This window comes from Capricornis sumatraensis, chromosome 13, assembly GCF_032405125.1.
Source record: "Capricornis sumatraensis isolate serow.1 chromosome 13, serow.2, whole genome shotgun sequence".
NCBI classification, from domain to species: Eukaryota; Metazoa; Chordata; class Mammalia; order Artiodactyla; family Bovidae; genus Capricornis; species Capricornis sumatraensis.
The window spans coordinates 15,585,615-15,609,469 of NC_091081.1; the positions used below are offsets into that span (position 1 = coordinate 15,585,615).

General features: G+C 37.0%; 1 protein-coding gene across 1 annotated transcript in view; it reads left to right on the plus strand.

Moving 5' to 3' along the window:
* The window catches only part of TRDN (triadin), a 146,731-nt gene that overhangs the window by 12,749 nt on the left and 110,127 nt on the right, over positions 1–23,855 (plus strand). Inside the window, exons 3-4 of the mRNA XM_068985529.1 lie at positions 12,585–12,749; positions 13,775–13,807. Of these exons, the coding sequence (XP_068841630.1) occupies positions 12,585–12,749; positions 13,775–13,807 (198 nt within the window). The remainder of the gene's footprint in view (positions 1–12,584; positions 12,750–13,774; positions 13,808–23,855) is intronic.

The following is a 23,855-nucleotide window of genomic DNA, read 5'->3' on the forward strand; positions in this document are numbered from 1 at the left end:
ATGGTGCCTGGCCAGGGCAGGCAGTTTCAATCAGTGTGCTTCCCCTAACAGAGAGAGAAAGGGAGAGAAAATGATTTGGGGATATGTGGTTATCAGGAATGTTAAAAGATAAACTAAGGCAAATTCAAAATGCTAAGAATATGAGCAAAAGCTGATTCATATCAGACTGCACCAACCCACAAGTGGTTAGCAGTGCTCTGCTGACAGGACCTTGGAAAAAACTCATATCGACAAGTGTGCTGTATGCTCTCCGGTCTGACTCCTTATGACCTCATGGGCTGTAGCTAGTCAGGCTTTTCTGCCCATGGGATTTCCGCAGCAAGAATACTGGACCTGGTTGCCATTTCCTACTCCAGGGGCTCTTCCTGACCCAGGAAGGGAACCCAGATTTCCTGCATTCCCTGCATTGTCAGGCTGATTCTTTGCCACCGTACCACCTAAGAGAAATTGTAAAGAGTCTGCCTGCAGTGCAGGAGACCAGGGTTTGATACCTGGGTCAGGAAGATCCCCTGGAGAAGGGAAGGGCTACCCGCTCCAGTATTATTGCCTGGAGAATTCCATGGACAGAGGAGCCTGGCAGGCTGTAGTCCATGGGATCACAAAAAGTCAGTCAGGACTGAGTGACTAACACTTTCACACCTGGAAGAAGAGGCAGAAGCAAAGGAAAGGAGTCATTTGTTTGGAAAGCAAAGGAAAGGAGTCATAAGCCTTTGCCTTATTTGGGAAGGGCTAGTTGACTCATTGCAACTTGTTGTCCTTGGATCTGATTTCTTAACCTTGAGGCAGTTAAAGGCTTTAGTTTTTGTTTGCTTACAAAAGCTGCTATGGTTTTAGAACCACCTGTCTAATGGCTTTCTAACAAAGAAGTACAAGTTACTGCTTCAGGAAGATCTTGCTTTTTAAAAGGGATTATTACTCTTAAAGAAATATGTGCGTAGGAGGGTGTGGTATGATAGAAGGCCTCATGAAGGTGTGTTTTCAATGTTGCTACATCTAAATGTTTCTAGGTTTAAATGACATCTCATTCCTGTATCTTCAGTCTTTGTTGTATTCCCTCTTTCCATTCTACATATGTTTATGTGTTTTCTAACTTGAAAAAACCGACAAGTTTCCTTCACTTCCCTATATCCCTATTTAGCTCTTAATGCAAACCTTTTTGTTTCTGTCCTTGTAGCCAAGCCCTTCTAAGAGATAATCTGACACTATTCTATCACTTTGCTGAAATGTTTCAAATATACACTTGATTTCTAAATAAAGAAATGGAACAGATGAACAAAAGAACAAGTACCATAGTTATCTTCATCTCAGTTAAATCTTGCAGTACTAGAACCGTTGACTGACACTTGCTTATTAAAAACATGACCTCTTATGATTTTTATTCTTTTCCAATTGTTTTTTATTTTATTTTTATTTAAATGTGTTATTTTTTTATTGTATGGCCTGTTAACAATGTTGTGATAGTTTTAGGTTCAAAGGAAAGAGTTGGGGGGAGAATGGATGCATATATATGTATGACTGGGTAGCTTTGCTGTATGCCTCTTATGACTTATAAATCTTCTTTAGCACCATTGGCTTCTTTCCCCTGTTAGACAATACCACCTTATTCCATTGCTGTGATGACTTTGTGTTTCCCATACAAGTGATGAGTAAGTTGCCATCATATATAGCTTGCTTATCTTTAATATATGGCTTTCAGTCTAATAACAGGATCAACCCTTCCTTAAAATGGTCAGCTAGTTAGATTAAAGGCCAAAAACAGTGATACAGTTCTAAACAATTAAAGAATCCACTATAAGTTTTAAGAAATACATTCTTCCCACCATGGGAGTCAGTAAGTGATTTTTATTTTGAAAAAAAAAAAAAAAAGAGCTCATCAGTGTTTTTATTTTCCTCTTATTGACCTACTTGCTCAGAAGTTTGCTTATAACTGAACTTCACACATAATAACTTCCCAGTTCACATCTTTGTCCCTAATCACTCTCCAATTTTAGAGAGATAGTCAGATGGAGCATCAAACTCAAAATTCCTCACTGGGCTGACTGTATTTCTTTCTAGGCCTGCCTCCTAGATTCCAAATCCGGTTTCCTGTTTCTTCGATTAGAAACATGAGACTCCTCACACTCTTTCCCTACTACTCATGAACATTCAGTGATCAAGAAGAATTGATTCTACTTTCTAAATGTGTCTTGATTCTGCTTGCACTCTGGCCTTGTCTCTATAACTCCTGCCTTAGTTTCCCCCAGATTGTTAGAGCAGCCTCATATTTTCTCTTTGCCTCTAATCTTACCTCTGCCTCTGGCTCATTCTTTGGCCAGACTACTGAAAATTGCAAATCTCATTGTATTATTCCCCTGTTTAAAATTTTAGATGTATTCTTTTACATACAAGTATATATATGAAAGAATACATGAAATAATGAAAGGATAAGTCAAAATTAACAAAATTAGGTAGCTGTAAAAAAAAAAGAGGACACTAGAGCAAGTGATCAGAATAGCAACACCGATTTCTCTCTTGCTTTCTTTTTAAAATATTTATTTATTTATTTGTCTATGACACCGGGTCTGAGTGCAGCACCCAAGATCCTCAGTCTTAGTTGTGGCGTGTGGGATCTAATTCCCTGATCAGGGATTGAATCTGGGGCCCCTGCATTAGGAGCACAGAGTCTTGGCCACTGGACCAGCAGGGAAGTCCCACAATTTTCTTAAGATGTGCTCTTAAATGATTTTTGACTTCGAGAACTCATAAATGTCTTTTTATATTTTAAATAATTAAAATTTAAGCCCTAAAATCTGAAAACACACTGAAGCAAATGAATCTAATACGTATGAAGTTATTGGTATAACCAGAGAAAATAATCACTTCAAATAACTTTAAAACACAATTCAGACTCTCTGTCCTTATTGTGGTATAGTTCAAGTACAAAAAGAAATGAAAAGAGATCTGAAACTCTGTTCACTGTTTTTATTGTTATTGGTAGTATTGGTGTCATTTTATTTGAAATTCTTAATGGTATATTATAGAAAAAATGAAGTAACTAATTCAATTGATATTATTAAGAAATAAGATTTTCAACAGAAGAGAAGAAGTATATCATAGCTGAAACAGTGGGTGAAAATTTCAGATTTTACTTGGAGATATCAGTATAAACACATGCCTTTTTTGAAATTTAATATTTATTGCCACAACAATCCAACTCAATGAGCACCGCTGCTGATCAAATTTTAGTCTCAAAATACCATTTCCCGTGACTCCTTCAAAAAGTAGCTGATTCCAGACTTTGGCAAAAGAAAGATAAAAACATACTTTGGACATTTTTTGACCTCAAACGAAAAACTATCAGACAACTGATGGAAAAGACATGTTTATTGAAGTATTTATGGATCTTGGATTAAGAATTTAAGCATCTAAGATTTGCTTTAAAGTATTAAGTAAGCCAGAAAAAAGAAAAGGATGGGAGAGAAGAAATATATAACTGTGAAAATGTTGATAATTATTGAAGCTAGGTGTGGTGAATTTGTATTGTATCCCTTTGGCTAAGATAAGACTGTGTCTTCCAGAATTCCCTCGTCTGCATAGGTGTGGGTTTGTGTGAGCCCGAAGAATCATTGTGTGGGAGACTTGAGAGGCAGAGGCAAGCAGGACCAGGAAGGTCACTGCAGCGGACCAGGTGCAGTTGCACACATCTGTTGTCACCGATCCCTCGGCTCACCTTGTTGGCGTGGTGACAAACAGCCCTACTGCAGCAGCCCCAGCTCCTGCCAGAGCCTCCTTTTGGCTTCGTCAGTCCTGGCCGAGGTGCATAGTTAGCTCCATGAGAAGTGTGACAGCTTTGAAGAGGGAGGCTTGGAGGTCATATGACCAATGCAGTTTCCATTGTGTTATCTCAGCCTTCCCAGGCTCCAGATTCCACTACCTTCTTCCCTTTTCACCCGTTTTTTGTTCCCAAGTGCCTGTTGTTCCGTCTTCAGTCCCCAGCACCACAGGCATTAGGAAAAATCATTCTTAGGGTGGTGACCATTAGAAATACCATAGGAATTTTATGAATCCAGCTTTTTATATCCCCATATTCTGAGGGTTATTCATTGAGGGTAAGGACAAAAGATTGTAGGGAATTTTAACCTCTCAATATGACCTGTGTTAAAAATCTATTGGAAGGAAAATCTATACAAGAGACACTTGATTTTGAAGTTAAATTATTTATGTAATTCAAGGCAGGAGATTACATACAACTTTTCAAAATGTTTTTATACTTTTAAAATATAACATCTGTTATGAATATGGCTTGTCGTGGTACTCATTTGTAAAAGATGTCATTTAAACGTATCAAAATGAGATTTCATCATATACTTTTCTCTGCAAAAACATCTGAAAGATGCTGTATAGAAGCATCTCACAAATTACTCATGACTTAATTGTGTTCCTGCGTGCTAAGTCACTTTAGTCATGTCCAACTCTGTGTGACCATATGGACTGTCGCCCGCAAGGCTCCTCTGTCCATGGGATTCTCCAGGCAAGAATACTGGAGTGGGTTGCCATGCCTTCTGCCAGGGAATCTTCCCCACCCAGGGATCAAACCCAGGTCTCTTACATCTCTCATGGTAGGTGGGTTCTCTATCAGCAGTGCCAACCTTTCTCAGAAAGGAGAGTTCTTTTTCAGAAAGGAACTGATCTAATATTTATATTTTTTGCTTAATGACAAAATGTAAATTAATAGAAAAATCATTTTAACCTATGTTTTCAATTTCAAGGAAATAGTGCAACATAGATTAAATTTCATATTTTTGTCCATGTGAGAATCTGTTACTTAATGTAAAGCATGTACTACAGGAATTGAATTTAATTTTCTTTGGCCTCCACTCCATTTTATTATTATTTTTACCTTTGCTTCTTCCAAACCCTTATCAGTCATATCCACTCCTATTAACTCTTCACTGTAAATCATTTTGAAGTGCTACTATAAGTGGTTTTAAAAAGAGGATATTAAAAAATGGGCCTCTCAAAATATTTCTTGGATAGAAAAGCTATTTTTAGAAAAGCTATTTTAGGGCCACAGTTTTTCACTATGTTGGTTACAACAAAAGTGGCTGACTGGATACCAAAATATCAGGGGTTATCTCTAGAACTGAAGCAGTCTTACAAATATATAGTTATATGCTGAATTTTTCGAGAAAAAGAATTGGGAAAATTTTGTAATTCCAATTAGTGTAAGTTTGACAAACTTCACTTGCAAGGATGTAAATACAATTTAGAAGTTAAATATGAAGGAATAATGTTGCTGTATCAAACATTTCTTGAATTCTTGACCTCCTTGGATGTGTTACTTTTTATGTCTCGTATTGGCATTATCTTCAATTTGAAATGAAATAGAGAATAATAAAAACGATAAACTTGCAGGAGAAAAAAGGAATGCAGAAGACTGTCAGAGCTTGAGTGGGTCTCCACTGTGACGATAACAGCTAAAGGTGACAGTTCTGACATCACTGAGTTTAGCCAGATATGTTCAAGGCTGTTGGTCTAACCCAAGAGAAATGGGAAGTGACTTCACACTGGACCTAGAACACTCACAATGTAGTATCTTGAGTAATCATCACTTTGATGAAGACAGTGACCTTTCTGCTGCTGTTTAGTCACTCATGTTTAGTCATGTCCGACTCTTTCAACCCCATGGACCATGGCCCACTAGGCTCCTCTGTCCATGGAATTCTCCAGGCAAGAATACTGGAGTGGGTTGCTATTCCCTTCTCCAGGGGACCTTCCTGACCCAGGGATCCAACACAGTTCTCCTTCATTGCAGGCAGGTTCTTTACCACTGAGACACCAGGGAAGCCCAATAACCTTTCTAGTAGATGTGAAAGCACATGTTTTTGTTCATTATTTTTTAAATGTCTTTGCCTAGTATCAGCAATGCTGGAGACTCTGGGGCCCAAAGAGTCAGAGGGCTAGTAAACTCACTGAGAGTGCTTTTTGTTTCTAATGTGTCCTGGTTAACAATAAGCTGAATCAGTGTTTTGACTTTATATCCTTAGGAAATAGTTGATTATTCTGAATGATGTGAAATCTCAAGTCTCAACTGTTTAATAAGAATTTGCGTTTTTTCAGTTACATTTCTGCATATACGAAGCCTGATAACATAGTGGAGACAACCATTATTTTCTGACAGCATTCAGATCATTTTATCTTTTTGTCTTGTTTTTCTTCCCTGTGTTTCCCTTCCTCTACTGCTAATGCGTGGCTTGGGAATGGGAAAACACATCAATAGCTCTATTCTGCACTGGTAAAGTTCTAGGGAATTCTGTTTACCCTGAACAAAAACAGTAATATCTCAGTGCATCAAGCAAAAATTATTGTGTAACTCAAAGCATATTAAATGTGCATAATTTGCTAATATTTTTCTTAACTTGAACAAAATTTCACCAACAGAGACCGAAGTATTGAAACACTTAATGGCAGAAAAGGAGAAACTAGACATTTCAAATGTAATAATTTCTTTAGATCTGGAATCACCACTATATATTATGAAATAACACCCCTCACATATCAAAACTAGATAGCAAGCCCATAAATGGCAGCACTGTGTTAATTATAGAGCTTCCCTGGTGGCTCAGCAATAAACAATATACATGCCAATGCAGGTGACACAGGTTTGATCCTTACATTGGGAAAACCCCCTAGGGAAGGAAATGGCAACCCACTATGCTATTCTTGCCTGGGAAATTCCATGGACAGAGGAACCTGTGGCCTACAGTCCATGAGGTTGCAAAGAGCTGGATGCCACTTTGTGACTAAACAACAACATTAATTATATTATGTTTAAGATATTTCATATAATACATGCAAAATAATTTGTGTTAAAAGAGTTTTATATTTGAGTCGGACATGACTGAGCTACTAAACTGACTGAACTGATATTGAGTACTAATATGTGTAAGATATACACATCAACATATATATAAGTGGAATTTTTTTCTAACTTAGGTAGAATTTATGACACTTTAAAAATCCTTAGCTCAGATTAGATCCAAATATTTAGATGTGAGTATTTTCTGGGAGATAAGAGGCAAGCACTGGTTATTTCCTGAGTCCTGTGAAAGCAGTGTTTGGATTTCACAGGCTCTGGCAGTGTTGCCTGTGAGGACTTAGGGACTAAGTGATCATAGGGTAATACTTATGGCAGTGCACACCTGCGGAGCACTGCCATGCTGCGCTGTGCTGTGGGTGTCAGTCCTTGCCCACTCTCTCTGGCCCCAGGCTCCTCTGTCCATGGAATTTTCCAGTCAAGACCAGTGGAGTCGGTTGCCATCTCCTACTCCAGAGGATCTTCGCAAGCCAGGACTTGAACCTGCGTCTCCTGCATTTCCTGCATTGGCAGGCAGATTCTTTACCACTGAGCTACCTGGGAAGCCCAGACTACCATATGTGTGTGAGTTAGATGATTCTGAAAATTCAGTCCGTTCAGTTCAGTTCAGTCGCTCAATCGTGTCGCAAAGAGACACAACCCCATGAACCGCAGCACGCCAGGCCTCTCTGTCCATCACCAACTCCTGGAGTCCACCCAAACCCATGTCCATTGAATTGGTGATGCCATCCAGCCATCTCATCCTCTGTCATCCCCTTCTCCTCCTGCCTTCAATCTTTCCCAGCATCAGGGTCTTTTCCAATGAGTCAGCTCTTCGTATCAGGTGGCCAAAGTACTGGAGTTTCAGCCTCAGCATCAGTCCTTCCAATGAACACCAGGACTGATCTCCTTTAGGATGGACTTGTTGGACCTCCTTGAAGTTGAATTAATAATTACCTAACATTTGCTACATCTTTTACTTTTTTGTAGGTGCTTTACACCTAAGAGTGTATGTATAGTAAGGTTGAATGAAGCTCAATAAATAGCATCTGGCAGAGACTTGTGGGCAGAGAGTCAGAAGATGCCTACAAGCCTGGTTCTCTAGCCATCCTGTGGAGTGGCTCAGAGCGACACTGTTGCTCTTTTCTTTAAGGAATGCAAGAGGTTGGCCTTATAGTTGGAGGGGGCACTCCTTTGGGAATGGATACCATGCAGTCCCAAACACCCCAGGGGCTACTGGAAATGACAGTCGCGCAGCATTTGGAGACCTTGAGAAAGATGAGATGATACACGGTGCCTGCTGCTGAGGGGAGGAGAAGCCACTAGCCCCAGATAGCAAACTGGAAGGAGCCCTTGGGTCATTCAGAATTCAAAGGCAATCTTTCTTCTCCCACAGTGACACTGATTAATTACCAGGCACTTTCTGATGTGCTTTGAATGTATTATCTCATGTAATACCCATGTCAGCCTTGTGAAGTATTGGTACTCTTATTGTCATTTTTCATTCTAGCAAACTGAAGCACAGAGTACTTTGGTTTTGTATCATACTGTATAATACTGTTTGCCAGAACTGGACATATTATAAATTGAGGTATAACAAGGGTAAATATAAAGACAATAAGCATAAGGGGTTGAGGTCTTAGTTTAGGCCAGTGACTTCAGAAAAGGAGACATATCAATGAATTCTATAGATACGGCAAAAGTTAATTTTCTCAACACCACACAGCATGCAGGTGGCGTAAACACAAGGACTAAGTCAGGTGAATAAAGCACTCACTCTGGTTGCCAAGTTTAAGAGGCTCCAAACAACTCAGTAGTTAAGATGCCAGTATTTTAATACCATCTCTAATATTTAAAGTTAAATGCAAAAAATTTTAAATGCAAAAATTTGGGATGAACAAAATTCTAAATAAAGACAGAAGCATTATTACTGATTTTTCCTTTTGTCTCTGTCTTCATTATGGCACAGTTCAGCACTAGATAGGAGAGCTGAACTTGAACACTATCATTCTGAACTCAGAGCCCATGCTTATAAATGTTGTCGTTTGCTGATGCTTCTCAGGATTTGACAGATAGAGAAGAGCCAATTATATGTAAGACTGATGGTCAAAGATAATGATGAAACCACAAACTTTGTTCTTTAGGAGTAAGGCAGAGAAGATGACTAATTTAATTTCCTGTGTATGTTCTCATTTAGAAATGAAGTATCTGTATAGTTTGGCTTCAAAGACACTGGATGAATAAAAATCTTATTTAACTTAAAACCTTTCCTTGACTCTCTTGGCACTCTTTTATCAGTGCCAAGAATCCAATTACTGATTATAAGGAGCCTTGCATTCAGTGGTATATTTTTCTGTAAGAAACATAAGAGACAATTAAGAGTGAGTTGAATATTGAGAAACATTTCTTATCTCATATAACAGAAGCTCAGGAAGTAGGGAGATTATTCCAGGGTCTCAGTGCCTCGGCAATGTCTTGCTGAGATGTTGTATGAAATACATCATACTCTGGAACCCATTTTGAATTCATATTTTTGTTTGTTTGTTTGGTAGCAGTATTGTGTAGTAGTTGAGTCATGATCTGGAGAGAGCAAAATCTGGTTCCATTACTGACTAGCTATGTAGCCTTAGGCATCTTGTTTATATTCCCTCTGTCTCAATTTTGTCTTTAAAATAGAGATGGCTACCTCACTGAGTTTTTGAAAGGAAAAAGTGAGTTAATATACATTTAAGTTCTTACTGACAGGTAATATACACCCTAAAAGTGTTAGCTACTACCATTTTTATGATTATATTTTTATAGTATATGTAATTTAACTCATGGGAACATGAGAGGTAGGAAAGTATGATTTAAAAAGAAAGCATCTATAAAAGGTTTAGTTGGATTGTATAATATTATTCCCACTGATGTAATTTGGATGTGATGTCTGAGAGAGGAAATCAGAATTAACATGAGGACAGCTATCTTTTTTGAGATATATCTTTCCCTATATGTTTTTAAAGTTGTTGTTCATTTGACTGAAAATCAGAAGCTGGTCTCAAGCCAGCAATTTTTTCATAAAAATAACGCAGTTTGATGATTTTAGAACCATACAATATGCATGTCTGTAAAGTATATATATAGTGCATTTAAACATAAGGATAATTAAACTATCTATTTTGTTGGATTTTATTGTTAAGTTCCTCAGTGAACACTTAGAAAGAAGAGGAATGGGGAAATGGTCTCAATCTATTCAAATCATAAAAATCCCCATTTGCAATATTCTTCCATTAGATATAAAATATATTACTGCTAAAAATGCTTTTAATGGTGCCAGGACAATCCAGTTTCTTACATATAGTTCTTTTAAAATTCTCAATTGCAATTATAAAATTCCACTTCATTTCCTTTCTCTAAGGTTTAGTCTCACCTTTCAGACTACTGTATCTTATTCACATGAAACTCTCCAGCATGCAGTGAAATAAAGTCCAAAGAGTGAAGTTATGCTGTCACTGATTCATGGAGGTACATTTCCCTGGGACCAGTTGTAACTTGGCATCCCTGTGATGGGCTGTGAATCCTCTGAAACAGAACATAAAATTAAAATTTTGCTCAGAAATCTCCTCTCTCATATTATTTCCCCTCTCTATGGGACCTTACCCATCAGCATAAAAATAGAATATTCTTCCCTCTTGAACAGTGCAAACAATGGAAACCCCACTATGGTTCCAGTCCTTCGACTATTGCCCAATCTCTGTCATTTACTTTACAGTAAAATATATTTATATCTGTAGGTTCTTCCCATTTGGTCTTGAACGTATTTCACTGAAATTGCCCTTTGAAGGTTACCAGTGACAGCCTCATCATTAAGTCTAAAGTTCTATTCCAAGTCTTTGTCTTTCTTGACTTATCAGCAACATTTGCCAACTGCTTACTTTATCCTCACTGAAACAATTTCTTGACTTGATCTCTAGCACATTATACTTCCTTTTTTTCTTTCCTCTCAATTAATCTGTCTCTGTGTGTCTCTTTGTCTCTGTCTGTCTCTCGTCTCTCCTTCTCATAATTCATTGATGATTTTTCCTCATCTCTCTGATTTGCCTATCTTCTAAATGTTGGACTGTTCCTAGCTCCACTTCCTTAGTGATCACATAGCTTTGAGTTCTTTCTATTCTCTGTTGAACTTCCAAGTTTCCATCTTCATCTAGAACTTCATTTTTGGAGATCATATTAAACTACACAAATGTCTACATCTCCACCTAAAGGTCTAGTCAACAACGCAAATTTAACAAGTTTAAAAATTAGCTACTCAAATACTCTGCCCTACAAACCCTATTTCTCTCTAGTTCTCCCCACTTCAGTAAATAATAGTTCCATTCTTCCAGTTTCTCAATCCAAAAGCCTTGAAGTTATTCCATACCTCTCTCTTCCTCTCACATCCAGCAGCCCATACTGTCAGTCTGTGCCATCAATTCTGTCTTTTAAGTACGTTAAGAATCCAGACACACCTCATCACACTCAGTTATCGCCTTCTGTATGGGTGATATAGAGATCACCATCTTCTTCCTCTTGGATTATAGATCGTTTCACTTGGCTCCTTACTTATCTTCCTGTTTCCAACCTGGCATTCTTTCAATCCTCAACGTGGCAAATGAAGTTATATAAATAAAATCACTTTTTCCTCTGCTCAAACCTTCCAATGATTTCCTATCTTAATCAGAGTAAAAGCTTCATTTTGGCATACTTAACCTTTAGATAGTATAATATGTTGATATAATTCTAGTCTCTTAAGATATCAAAGGAAGAGAATCCCTGAAAAGCTTAAGTAGTTTTTAAAATTAAGAAAAAACATAAATCTAAAAGTTAATTATAGGTTGTTGAAAAATCAGATACAACTCAGACCATATTTCTGGCTAGATCGCATTTTCAATCAGATCCTAAAGGCTACCCTTACTCCTTCAGAGCAATTTTCATGTAGCTAGAATGAGAATAACAACATGTTGGAAACCCATAATATGTCTATTTACTTGCTTATATTTTTAATCTTTCATTTTACAAACAGTTTATACCCCTTAGGATATAAGAAAGGGAAGAGTTACAGACTTCAGTTTTTTCCTAACACTATCCACTGAAGTTACTAGAAGTTCAAATGCTTTTTTTAATTTTTAGGTACTGGGATATCTAACAAAGATAAAACAATTGAATCTAGCTGGAATTTGATATGATTCCTACCTTGACAATTCTAGATATTTCCTGATGTATCACAAATCATAATAGATGGACCTATCAGTTTTACTTTAGTCACAGCTGTCTTAGTCAACTCAGAACTTACTGTTTGTCTAAAAATTTACAAAGCCATTTTTCCATGATGCTTTCCAGTACAATATAGACCAACAATGATTTCTTCTGTTCCACAGAACATCTGTAACTCAGGATTGCTACAATTTGGATAACATAATACACATTACTTTAATTCATTCTTAATTTTTCCCTGTGCTGAATGCTTACTCTGATTATAAACTTCTCAAGGGTAACCCTATAGTGTTTGGTACCAGATGTACCCAATAACTTCTCTTTTTAATTGAACACACATGTATACTACCACAAAAATTAATTTCTGTTTATGAGCAAAAGAACTATTGCCAAGCAATATTTAAATTGATGAAGTTGACATATTTATTGTGTTAAAAGGATAAATCAGGAAAAACAGCTTTTCTTGGTTTCTTTGGGAATAATTGCAAAACTTTTCTTTTTTTTTAATTACTTTTAGCAAGCTCTATTTCCAAGATTGGCTCAGATCCTCTGAAACTTGTACATGATGCTGTGGAAGAAACCACGGACTGGGTCTACGGCTTCTTTTCTTTGCTGTCTGACATCATCTCATCCGAGGGTGATGAAGAAGATGATGATGATGCAGAGGAGGACACTGATAAAGGTACAAAGAACGCAGAGACATCCAGCTGCTGGGATTGCTATGTGATACGTGTGATAAGAGTTAGCTTAAGTTTCTGCACAAATGTGCACTTGGGTCAAGCTAAACCAAAATGAACACATTTCTGAGTGCAAACAGCCTGTCAACAGCCTGCCAAACTCAGTAAATTGGTCTTTATATGGCTTTCAGCTTATGGATTATCTGCCATTATGGCAAAGATGTCAAAATTAAATGCTGTATTAGAGTAGTACAGAGAGATTTATTAAGCAAACCTACAAAACCACAATAGAAGCTCACATTTATATGCTTTTCCAGGAAAGAAATAGTTACTATTTCCCAAGTTTGAAATAACAATAGTAAGACTAAATATACATATATATATGTTATACATATAATTTGTATTCATAAATATCAGAAAGCAGTCCTACTAAAATCATGATGAGAGTAAATTGATTGAAACAAATGGAGGTAAATGTCGCAGCAATTATGCAACTAACGCACTTACTCTCTGTTATATATAAATGAACAAAAGGAAATAACAAACTTAAACCACATGTAAACTTCTACTGAGTGGATGTGGAAAGAACAAGCCTTGTGATTCTGCCTTTTAGATGACATTTTTAAGATCAGCTTTGCTCATCAGAACTTACATATTCAGCCTTGACTACCAGGAAGCTCTTATTATTTTAGCCCTTTCTACGACTTTGTCTAAATTTGTATTTGTTTGGCCTCTGTCAGAGGTTGAGATGAACAGCAGAGAACTGAAATGAACATGATATACAAACCATAATGTATAATTTGGATAACTGCCACAATTTTATTGAACTCATAAAAGTGAAACTATCTTAAATAAATGTACATAGGCAAAGTATATATTAAAGCTTGGAATTTGGAAGGCAAAGTAATATACAGACTACTATTATCAAAATTAATAGATGTTTTATAAACAAAAGAAAATGGGGAAATTGAGAGGCAATTTTATGCTCCGCTGAAAGTTTTTCTAATTTACTGTTTTTGTCTTCATTTAGGAGAAATAGAGGAGCCTCCCTTGAAAAAAAAAGGTTAGTTGTTTCACCTCTGCAAAAAACAAGTATTTTTTATGGTATTGTTGGTTTTCACCATGACTCAAATAGATTTTACTTAGTTGTGGACTTAATTTGTTTTTTTTCTTTTTCTTCAGTTATTATCAGTATTTTATTTAATTTTAGATGATAACTATAGGAAAATGTGGCTGATATAATGTGGAGGAGAATAATCTTGGAGGCAGTATACATCATGTGTCCTCACAAAGCAGTTGAGTCATCTGAGTGTGGTTGGATGTGGTTCACAGGGATCCCTTGAAGGAATAATCAAGGTCTTCAGTCACTGAATGGAATGGTCGCAAATCCAAAAGATGGGAGCAATATGACTGGGAAAGGGAGTTAGAACCATGAAGAAAAAGACTCAGAGTTTTACAGGAAGGGGTAGGAATTATGTCTAGAAGGCAAAGTATATTATCCTGAGGTTTATTTTGTATGAGAGAGAAACATAGAAATCACTCTTAACACAATTAGTTATTGTTCCGTATAACTAATTGGAGACGGCAATGGCACCCACTCCAGTACTCTTGTCTGGAAAATCCCATGGGTGGAGGAGCCTGGTAGGCTGCAGTCCATCGGGTCGCTAAGAGTCGGACTCGACTGAGCGACTTCACTTTCACTTTTCACTTTCATGCATTGGAGAAGGAAATGGCAACCCACTCCAGTGTTCTTGCCTGGAGAATCCCAGGGATGGGGGAGCCTGGTGGGCTGCCACCTATGGGGTCACACAGAGTTGGACACGACGGAAGTGACTTAGCAGCAGCACCAGCAGATGATGATCACCTCACTGTTTGGAATAAAATCTGCTTAGTGTATGTATGTTAATTTGGAAAATTTGAATTTATAACTTGTCCAATAAATGATAAATTAAGTAGTGAAACTCCAATGTGGGAATGCCATCTAGAAATGAAAGTGTTTATGAAGCTATTGAGAGGAGAAAGGATGGGTTTCCCTACAAACAAATCCATGATGAGAACCCAAGAACTCAGACTTTGTCATCAAATCTGGATTTAGAGACTCTAGACTAGTTTATAAACTTCTTGGAGTAAAAAAGCAAAGTCTTTTTATAGCTGATCTCCAATGGATAGTGCATAGAACATAGTCAAAGTTTAATATAACGTTACTAATCATAGTCTGGAAATTACCGTTTATGTACATATTTAGTCTATTTAGATGTGGAAAAGAGGAGGGTAAATGTGTTCCTACTTATAAATTAAATTCTATGAAAATATCATATAAGATCACGTACTTCATAAATCAGTATTGAGTATTTAATATAGAATCTGTTCATTACTTTTGATTTGAATTTCCTGGTGGGATTATTAAGTTTTTAAAATGTTTACCACAAATGTCAAATGTATATAAAGCTGTTCATTGCTTCTTAAATTATTGTCTTGCTTTATCAAATCAACAGAGAAACTATTAAATAATTGTTTAGGATGCTTTTTATAAATGTCAGTAATGATTGTTAGTTCAAACAGTCTAAGGGGTATGTGTGTTTAAAACCATGTACACTAATGCCTTCAAGAATTACTAGAAAGAGAATTGACTAAAATCACCTGAATATATTTTCTTAATACTATTGTTCACAGAGTTACATGAGAAAATGGGCTTTTAGAGAAACACGTTATACACCCTACCTTGTTGCTGCTGCTGCTGCTGCTAAGTTGCTTCAGTCGTGTCCAACTCTGTGCGACCCCATAGACGGCAGCCCACCAGGCGCCCCCATCCCTGGGATTCTCCAGGCAAGAACACTGGAGTGGGTTGCCATTTCCTCCTCCAATGCATGAAAGTGAAAAGTGAAAGTGAAGTCGCTCAGTCATGTCTGACTCTTAGCGACCCCATGGACTGTAGCCTACCAGGCTCCCCCGTCCCTGGGATTCTCCAGGCAAGAGTACTGGAGTGGGGTGCCATTGCCTTCTCCCCCTACCTTGTTACAGAACCTATATAATAACAACCCTTAGTTGAAGTAGACCAAAGGAAATATATTTCACTACAATTAACATATTTTATTTAAAACCTTTTCTTTTGTAGAATCATCCTAGAAACAATGAGTTTTTAATCAGCATGTATTAACTTACAAAACATTTGTAATACATATTCTGCTTTTAAAAGCATATTTTTGTAGTATTATTTGGGGAGAGATTCTATGAGCTTATCTCTACCTTATGGATTATTTTATAAATTTCACATTTTAAAATTGTGTTTTAAGAATTTTTTTATTGTTTTTCTATAATCTAAAATTATATTCTCTAAAAATGTTTAATTTTTACATGTCTAAATGAGTATTAATCTTTTCATTAGTACTCTTTCCCATTCAGATAAATTGAATAATATGTAGCCATTTTATACTACCTAAATTATGATGTTGTGGCATGTTTATTTAACTGTCCTGTGTCTGTGTGAAACATTTTTTTTACATGTGCTAAAAATGTTGGTTTCATTTGCCCAGTTCTAGCTATTTTTACCAAATGAAAAATCAATTACTTTGTTATTAATGAGTGAAGTTTGCAGTTCTAATTTGATAAGGAATAATTGTCCAGTCACATAATCTCAAGTTTATAGGACTGATTATTAAACAGGTTATTAATATGGACGATGCTTTAGAATCTGCTCCTCTGTGGTTTATGTTATATATATAAATATAGCTTTAGGATATTAAATGTTGTACCTCAGTTCAGTTCAGTTCAGTTCAGTTCAGTTCAGTTCAGTCACTCAGTCATGTCTGATTCTTTGCAACCCCATGGACTGCAGCACACCAGGCTTCCCTGTTCATCACCAACTCGTAGAGCCTACTCAAACTCATGTCCCTTGTATTGGTGATGCCATCCAACCATCTAATCCTCTATCATCCCCTTCTCCTCCTGCCTTCAACCTAGTGTTTTTTTATTCTTTACACATATTTATTTTTTAGCTTGTCAAAATTTTAAAATATTAAGTTCTATTACCAAACACTCCAGAATGAGGATCAAAGGTACCGAATCACTATAAAATATATATTTTTATCATTTGATTACTTAAAACTTCTAACTACGAAAACCAATACCATTGTAAATCACATCTTCCAGAACAATACCATGCTATGTATGGTGGGTGTGCTTGGTTTACCTGGAATCACCCTGTTCAGTGGTATTCTTCACAGCAGGGTAAACCTGGACATGTTATTATCACCCCATCTTCTAAGGGATAAATGTGTGCCAATAGCATTAAAGGAATCAAATTAATTTCTATGCTTTCCTAAAACTGATCTGCCTGAGAACATTTCCAGAGTTATCAAATACTTATTCTGTGTTACAAAATAAAGAAGTGTCTTTCACCCATCATCAAATTGCTAGAATGCCAACCAAAGAGACCAGTAGGCTGTCCTGTCCTGTCTTGCATATATCCGCTAAAGGAGAGTGGTGTTGCTGATACTCAGTTTTTCTGTGTCATGATGGGATGGTGTAAAGTCAAAAATAAGGTAGAGTGGAATACAGGAGCAATGGCAAATTTCATTTCATGATTTTGCCTTTTATTTAGCTGAATAATGTGAAAGAATGCATTGCTCTTGAGGGAGAGTCCCTTGAGAACAAAACAAAAAGAATATCCATAGGAAATAAATACTGAAAGCTAAAAATGGCTTTTAAAATTTTAAATGTAAGCAGTTCTTTTCAGTTATTTTCAATATTTGTTCCCAGGAAGTATGAGACTGCTTTGAAAAAAACAGTACTTTGAAACAACCAAAGCAGTTTGAGTTTAACACTGATTCTTTTAAATTTAACTGGATATTTTCTAAGGCAACCAAACTGTTAAAGACGTGTTGAACAAACCCATGGATGTCAAATTTCTGTGATTCATTTCAGACTAATTCTGAATAATTCAAAAAGAAATTTAAAGCCTTATTTATGTAATTATATTATGAATATTTAATTTAATTGAAGTCAGACCTTATCGTATTTTATTTAATATAAAATGCTTAATAATTTTGTGAAGGGCACAGCAACCCACTTCAGTGTTCTTGCCTGGAGAATCCCATGGACAGAGGAGCCTGACAGGCTACAGTTAGTGGAATCACAAGAGTCTGACACAACTGAGCCACTAACACTTTCATTGACAAAAAATTAAATTATATACTATTTGCAGGACCAATTCACTATGTGTATGTTCATATATATATATATATATATGAATGTATGTATATATTTGTGGGCTTCTCTGCTGCCGCAGTGGTAAAAAATTGACCTGCCAATGCAGGAGATACAGGGGATGCAAGAGACATGGGTTTAATCCCTTGGTCGAGAAGATACCCTGGAGTAGGAAAAAGCAACCCATATTAGTATTCTTGCCTGGGAAATTCCATGGACAGAGGAGCCTGGCAGGCTACAGTCCAGGAGGTCACAGAGAGTCAGACATGACTGAGCAACTGACCACATACACATACACACACACGTGTATATATATACGTAACACATTATGTAACATTTATTCATTATGTGTATTTTCTACCTCCTATTAACAAAAAACTCACTAAATGCTAGTTGCTCAACAAATATATGTAAATGTATGGTTTTAATATATATTCTCTTTTGCCTATAAATTTTTTTCATGATACCTAACAAAATTGTTGGAGTTATTTCTTTTATATTTAAAACTTTAAAAATTATTCCCTAAAGTGAAGCATCAGAATTTAGTATACTCCTCACGTATATATTTCTGGAATATCAAACTTTCAAAAATACTCTTAGCTTTATAAACAATTCAAAATTTTACCTGACATTAGTTCAAATAAAATAATATGCAGTAGAATAATGATTTGTTATATTGTGTAATTTATTGTAAAATGAACTTATATTAAATCCAAATAATTTAAACATTTTCATCTATTTTTAGTAATTTATCTTCCAAGTATGTTATAAAATTCATCACTTTCATAATAATTTCCTAAAAGTACCTGTTAAAATTGTTTTTGAACTGAAAAGCAAAATTATTTTTATTTTCGACAGAGTAAGTTTGATTTGTTCCAGTCCAGTTCTTTCTGTTGCTTCCAGACCTGCATACAGTTAGAACTGGACATGGAACAAATCAAAATTACTCCTTGTGAAAAAAAAAAAAAAAAAAAAACAGACTGGTTCCAAATAGGAAAAGGAGTACATCAAGGCTGTATATTGTCACCCTGCTTATTTAACTTATATGCAGAGCACATCATGAGAAACGCTGGGCTGGAGGAAGCACAAGCTGGAATCAAGATTGCCGGGAGAAATATCAATAACCTCAGACAAGCAGATGAGACCACCGTTATGACAGAAAGTAAAGAACTAAGGAGCTTCTTGATGAAAGTGAAAGAGGAGAGTCAAAAAGTTGGCTTAAAGCTCAACATTCAGAAAACTAAGATCATGGCATCCTGTCCCATCACTTCATGGCAAATAGATGGGGAAACAATGGCAACAGTGGCTGACTCTTTTCTGGGGTGAGGGGGGGCTCCAAAATCAACTGCAGATGGTGACTGCAGCCATGAAATTAAAAGAAGCTTACTCCTTGGAAGGAAAGTTATGACCAAACTGTTAGTGAGTGAAGTCGCTCAGTCGTGTCCAACTCTTTGTGACCCCATGGACTGTAGCCTACCAAGCTCCTCTGTCCATGGGATTTTCCAAGCAATAGTATTGGATTGGATTGCCATTTCCTTTTCCAGGGGATCTTCCCGACCCAGGGATCGAACCCAGGTCTCCCGCATTGTAGACAGACGCTTTACCATCTGAGCCACCAGGGAAGTCCCTAGATAGCATATTCAAAAGCAGAGACATTACTTTGTCAACAAAGGTCCATCTAATCAAGGCTATGGTTTTTCCAGTGGTCGTGTGTGAATGTGAGAATTGGACTATAAAGAAAGCTGAGCACCGAAGAATTGATGCTTTTGAACCGTGGTATTGGAGAAGACTCTTGAGAGTCCCTCGGACTCCAAGGAGATCCAACCAGTCCATTCTAAAGGAGATCAGTCCTGGTGTTCATTGGAAGGACTGATGTTAAAACTGAAATTTCAATACTTTGGCTACCTGATGTGAAGAGCTAACTCATTTGAAAAGACCCTGATGCTGGGAAAAAATGAGGGCAGGAGGAGAAGGGGAAGACAGAAGATGAGATGGTTGGATGGCATCACCAACTCAATGGATATGGGTTTGAGTAGACTCCGGCAATTGTTGATGGACAGGAAAGCCTGGCGTGCTGCGATTCATGGGGTCGCAAAGAGTCAGACATGACTGAGTGATTGAACTGAACTGAACTGAAGTTTGATTTGAGTAAGAAATTTGAAAACAAAGGCTGACTTTGCCCATTAGTTAACATAGCAAACATTTTCCATAAATTAAATGAGCAGCAGCACCAAAGTTTAGATGAAATATACCTACAGCCAGAATTACATCTAAAACATAAAGCAATATCACTTTTTCAAAAATTATTACAGTTTACAAATTTTGTTGAGTTGTAATTAACATACAATATTATGTTAATACAACATAGTGATTCATTGTTTTTATGCATTATGAAATGATCACTGCAGTAAAACCAGTTATTATTTGTTGCTGTACAGAGTCGTAACAATACTGACTATATTCCCTATGTGTACATTATATACCTCTGATCATTTATTTTAGGTTAGAGGTTTGTACCTCTTAATCTCTTTCATCTATTTCATCTGACCCTTGCCCCCACCCTGCCCCGCCCCTTGTAGTCTCAAGTTTGTTCTATCTATTGGAATCTAAAAAACAAACAAAACAAAGTAGAAACAACAAAAACCAAGTAATCCAATCTAAAGAATGGGCAGAGGAGCTAAATAAATGATATTTTTAAAACAAAGTTTAAAATATGTGTCCATTTAGCATAGGCATCTTAGCATTTTTCTATTTCTTTTTCAAAAGTAAAATACTGGTTACTCTCAAACCTAATTGATTTTTCTTTCATATTTTTGAGATTGCATAAGCATTCATAAGAAGTATAATTTTTGTTGAGGATAAAGCTTTTTAACTTTTTTGTACTAACATGTCTAAGTACAACATAATGGATATACTTATCTCTTTTTACAGTTTATTTTTACTTAAACCTTGGTCTGTAATAAGTTTGCATATAATAATAATCATTACAGCATTTATTTTCCTTTAAATATGTGATTTTAGGAGACAATAGTTGTCTCTTTAACAAGAAACTACATCTTATAATGTCATTTCCTGACATTCAACTTTAAAGATAAGGCAGAATACTTTTAGTTCTTCAGAACCATACATACTCATTTTTGGGGGAAGGAAAAATTGGTCTTCCTTTTCAGGGATATGGAGGTCATACGAGATAATTCATCACCTGCCTTTAAAGAAAGAACCCAAATCCTCTCTATATTATGCTGAATTTCTTTTTTTCCCGACTGTTTGCTCTATGAACCAAGAAGCTGTCTTGAAGTTTGAACAGGACTCAAATATGAAGGCTGATATTCTGTGAGATTGTTCCTGATACATGCCAATGGCAGAGAAGGAGGCTCTTCTTAGAGCAAAACAAATTACATCTCCTTATAATCATGTTTTAAAGTTTCCCTAAAGCTCCTGGGGTTAAAAGAGTCCAGTAAATTTAAACTCAGTTCTTTCATTGTGTATTTTTCTCACTTTATTGAAATCTGCAATAGCTCTTTGCAGTCAGGGTGAATAAGAAAGAGCCAGGAAATTTGAGCATCATAAATATTCAAGACTCTAGGATTAGGCCATTCAGAAGGTTGTATCACATCATCAGGAGTAAGATAGATGGAAACGTTTCTGTGCCAGAGATTTCAATGCATCAATCTTTGCTGGCAGCTTCGGTGCCTTACACCAGGCTGAACATAAAGTGTCTGAAACATACTGTGCTTGAAAAAAGGAGGGAGAATGGAAAGGTGACTAAACTTGTTAAAATTCATAGCCCCAGAATATTGGTTACCAGGTTGGCCCTAGTAACACTGTTAAGTATATACATTTATCTTTGGACTGCTTATCTAAATAAGTCCAGATCAAAACTCAGCTCCATTACTGCACTACTGCATATTCCCCTTAGGCTGCAGAAGGAACTCAATGCTTTGTTTTCTGCTTGTCTTTCCCAATATCGATCAGGCCTGTGAGGACAGGAAGCAAAACCCGGAGACAGACAGTGGGCCTGGAGATGGGATTAGAATGAAAAAGACTGAGGAGGCTGAGGTAAAGTGAGATCTAATGAATGACCCAGAGATTCACTTTGCTAGGGAGTTGCAGCTGTAGCAAATTGTGGATCCAGAAGAGCTCATTTCTACCAAGGAAAGCAAACTGGAACCAGAATGGTGGATATAATACTAGTAACACCGGAGCTTAAAGGAGCAGCAAGCCAGGGGAAGCAGAGGATTAAATTTTGGTGCCAACATCACGGAGAATAAAAAGGCTGAGACAACTCAGCTGTGGTCCAACCATTTTAAGTAGTTCCTTTTGGAAATAAGATTGGATAAGTAAGAGTCTATGAGTGAGAATAAAATTCAAGATGCCAAGGGAATATTACATGAAAAGATGGGCACAATAAAGGACAGAAATGGTAGGGACTTAGAAGCAGAAGATATTAAGAAGAGGTGGCAAGAATTCACAGAAGAACTATACAAAAAAGATCTTCATGACCCATATAACCATGATGCTGTGATCACCCACCTAGACCAGACATCCTGGAATGTGAAGTCAAGTGGTCCTTAGGAAGCATCACTATGAACAAAGCTAGTGGAGGTGATGGAATTCCAGTTGAGCTATTCTACATCCTAAAAGATGATGCTGTGAAAGTGCTGCACTCAATATGTCAGCAAATTTGGAAAACTCAGGAGTGAGCACAGGACTGGTAAAGGTCAGTTTTCATACCAATCCCAAAGAAAGGCAATGCCAAAGAATGTTCAAACTACCACCCAATTGCACTCATGTCACATGCTAGCAAAGTAATGCTCAAAATTCTCCAAGACAGAATTCAACAGTACGTGAAACATGAACTTCCAGGTGTTCAAGCTGGTTTTAGAAAAGGCAGAGGAACCAGAGATCAAATTGCCAACATCCTTTGGATCATCGAGAAAGCAAGAGAGTGCTAGAAAAACATCTACTTCTGCTTTATTGACTATGCCAAAGCTGTTGACTGTGTGGATCACAATAAACAGTGGAAAATTCTGAAAGAGATGGGAATACCAGACCACTTGAGCTGCCTCCTAAGAAATCAATATGCAGGTCAATAAGCAACAGTTAAAACTGGACATGGAACAACAGATTGGTTCCAAATTGGGAAAGGAGTACGTCAAGGCTGTATATTGTCACCCTGCTTATTTAACGTATATGCAGAGTATATCATGCAAAATGCCGGGCTGGGTGAAACACAAGCTGGAATCAAGATTGCTGGGAGAAATATCAATAACCTCAGATATACAGATGACACCACCCTTATGGCAGAAAGCGAAGAATTAAAGGGCCTCTTTATGAAAGTGAAAGAGTAGAGTGAAAAAGTTGGCTTAAAGCTCAACGTTCAGAAAACTAAAATCATAGCATCTGGTCCCATCACTTCATGGCAAATAGATGGGGAAATAATGGAAACAGTGAGAAACTTTGTTTTTTGGGTTCCAAAATCACTGCAGATGGTGACTGCCGCCATGAATTTAAAAAATGCTTACTCCTTGGAAGAAAAGCTGTGACCAAGCTAGACAGCATATTAAAAAGCAGAGACATACTTTGCTGAAAAATGTTCATGGCTAAAGCCATGGTTTTTCCAGTAGTCATGTATGAATGTGAGAGTTGCAAAACAGAGAAAGCTGAGCGCCGAAGAATTGATGCTTTTCAACTGTGGTGTTGGAGTCCCTTGGACTGCAAGGAGATCCAACCAGTTGATCCTAAAGGAAATCAGTCCTGAATATTCATTGGAAGGACAGACGCTGAAGATGAAACTCCAATGCTTTGGCCACCTGATGTGAGGAACAGACCCATTGGAAAAACCCTGTTGCTCAGAAAGATTGAAGGGGACGACAGAGAATGAGATCGTTGGATGGCATCACCGA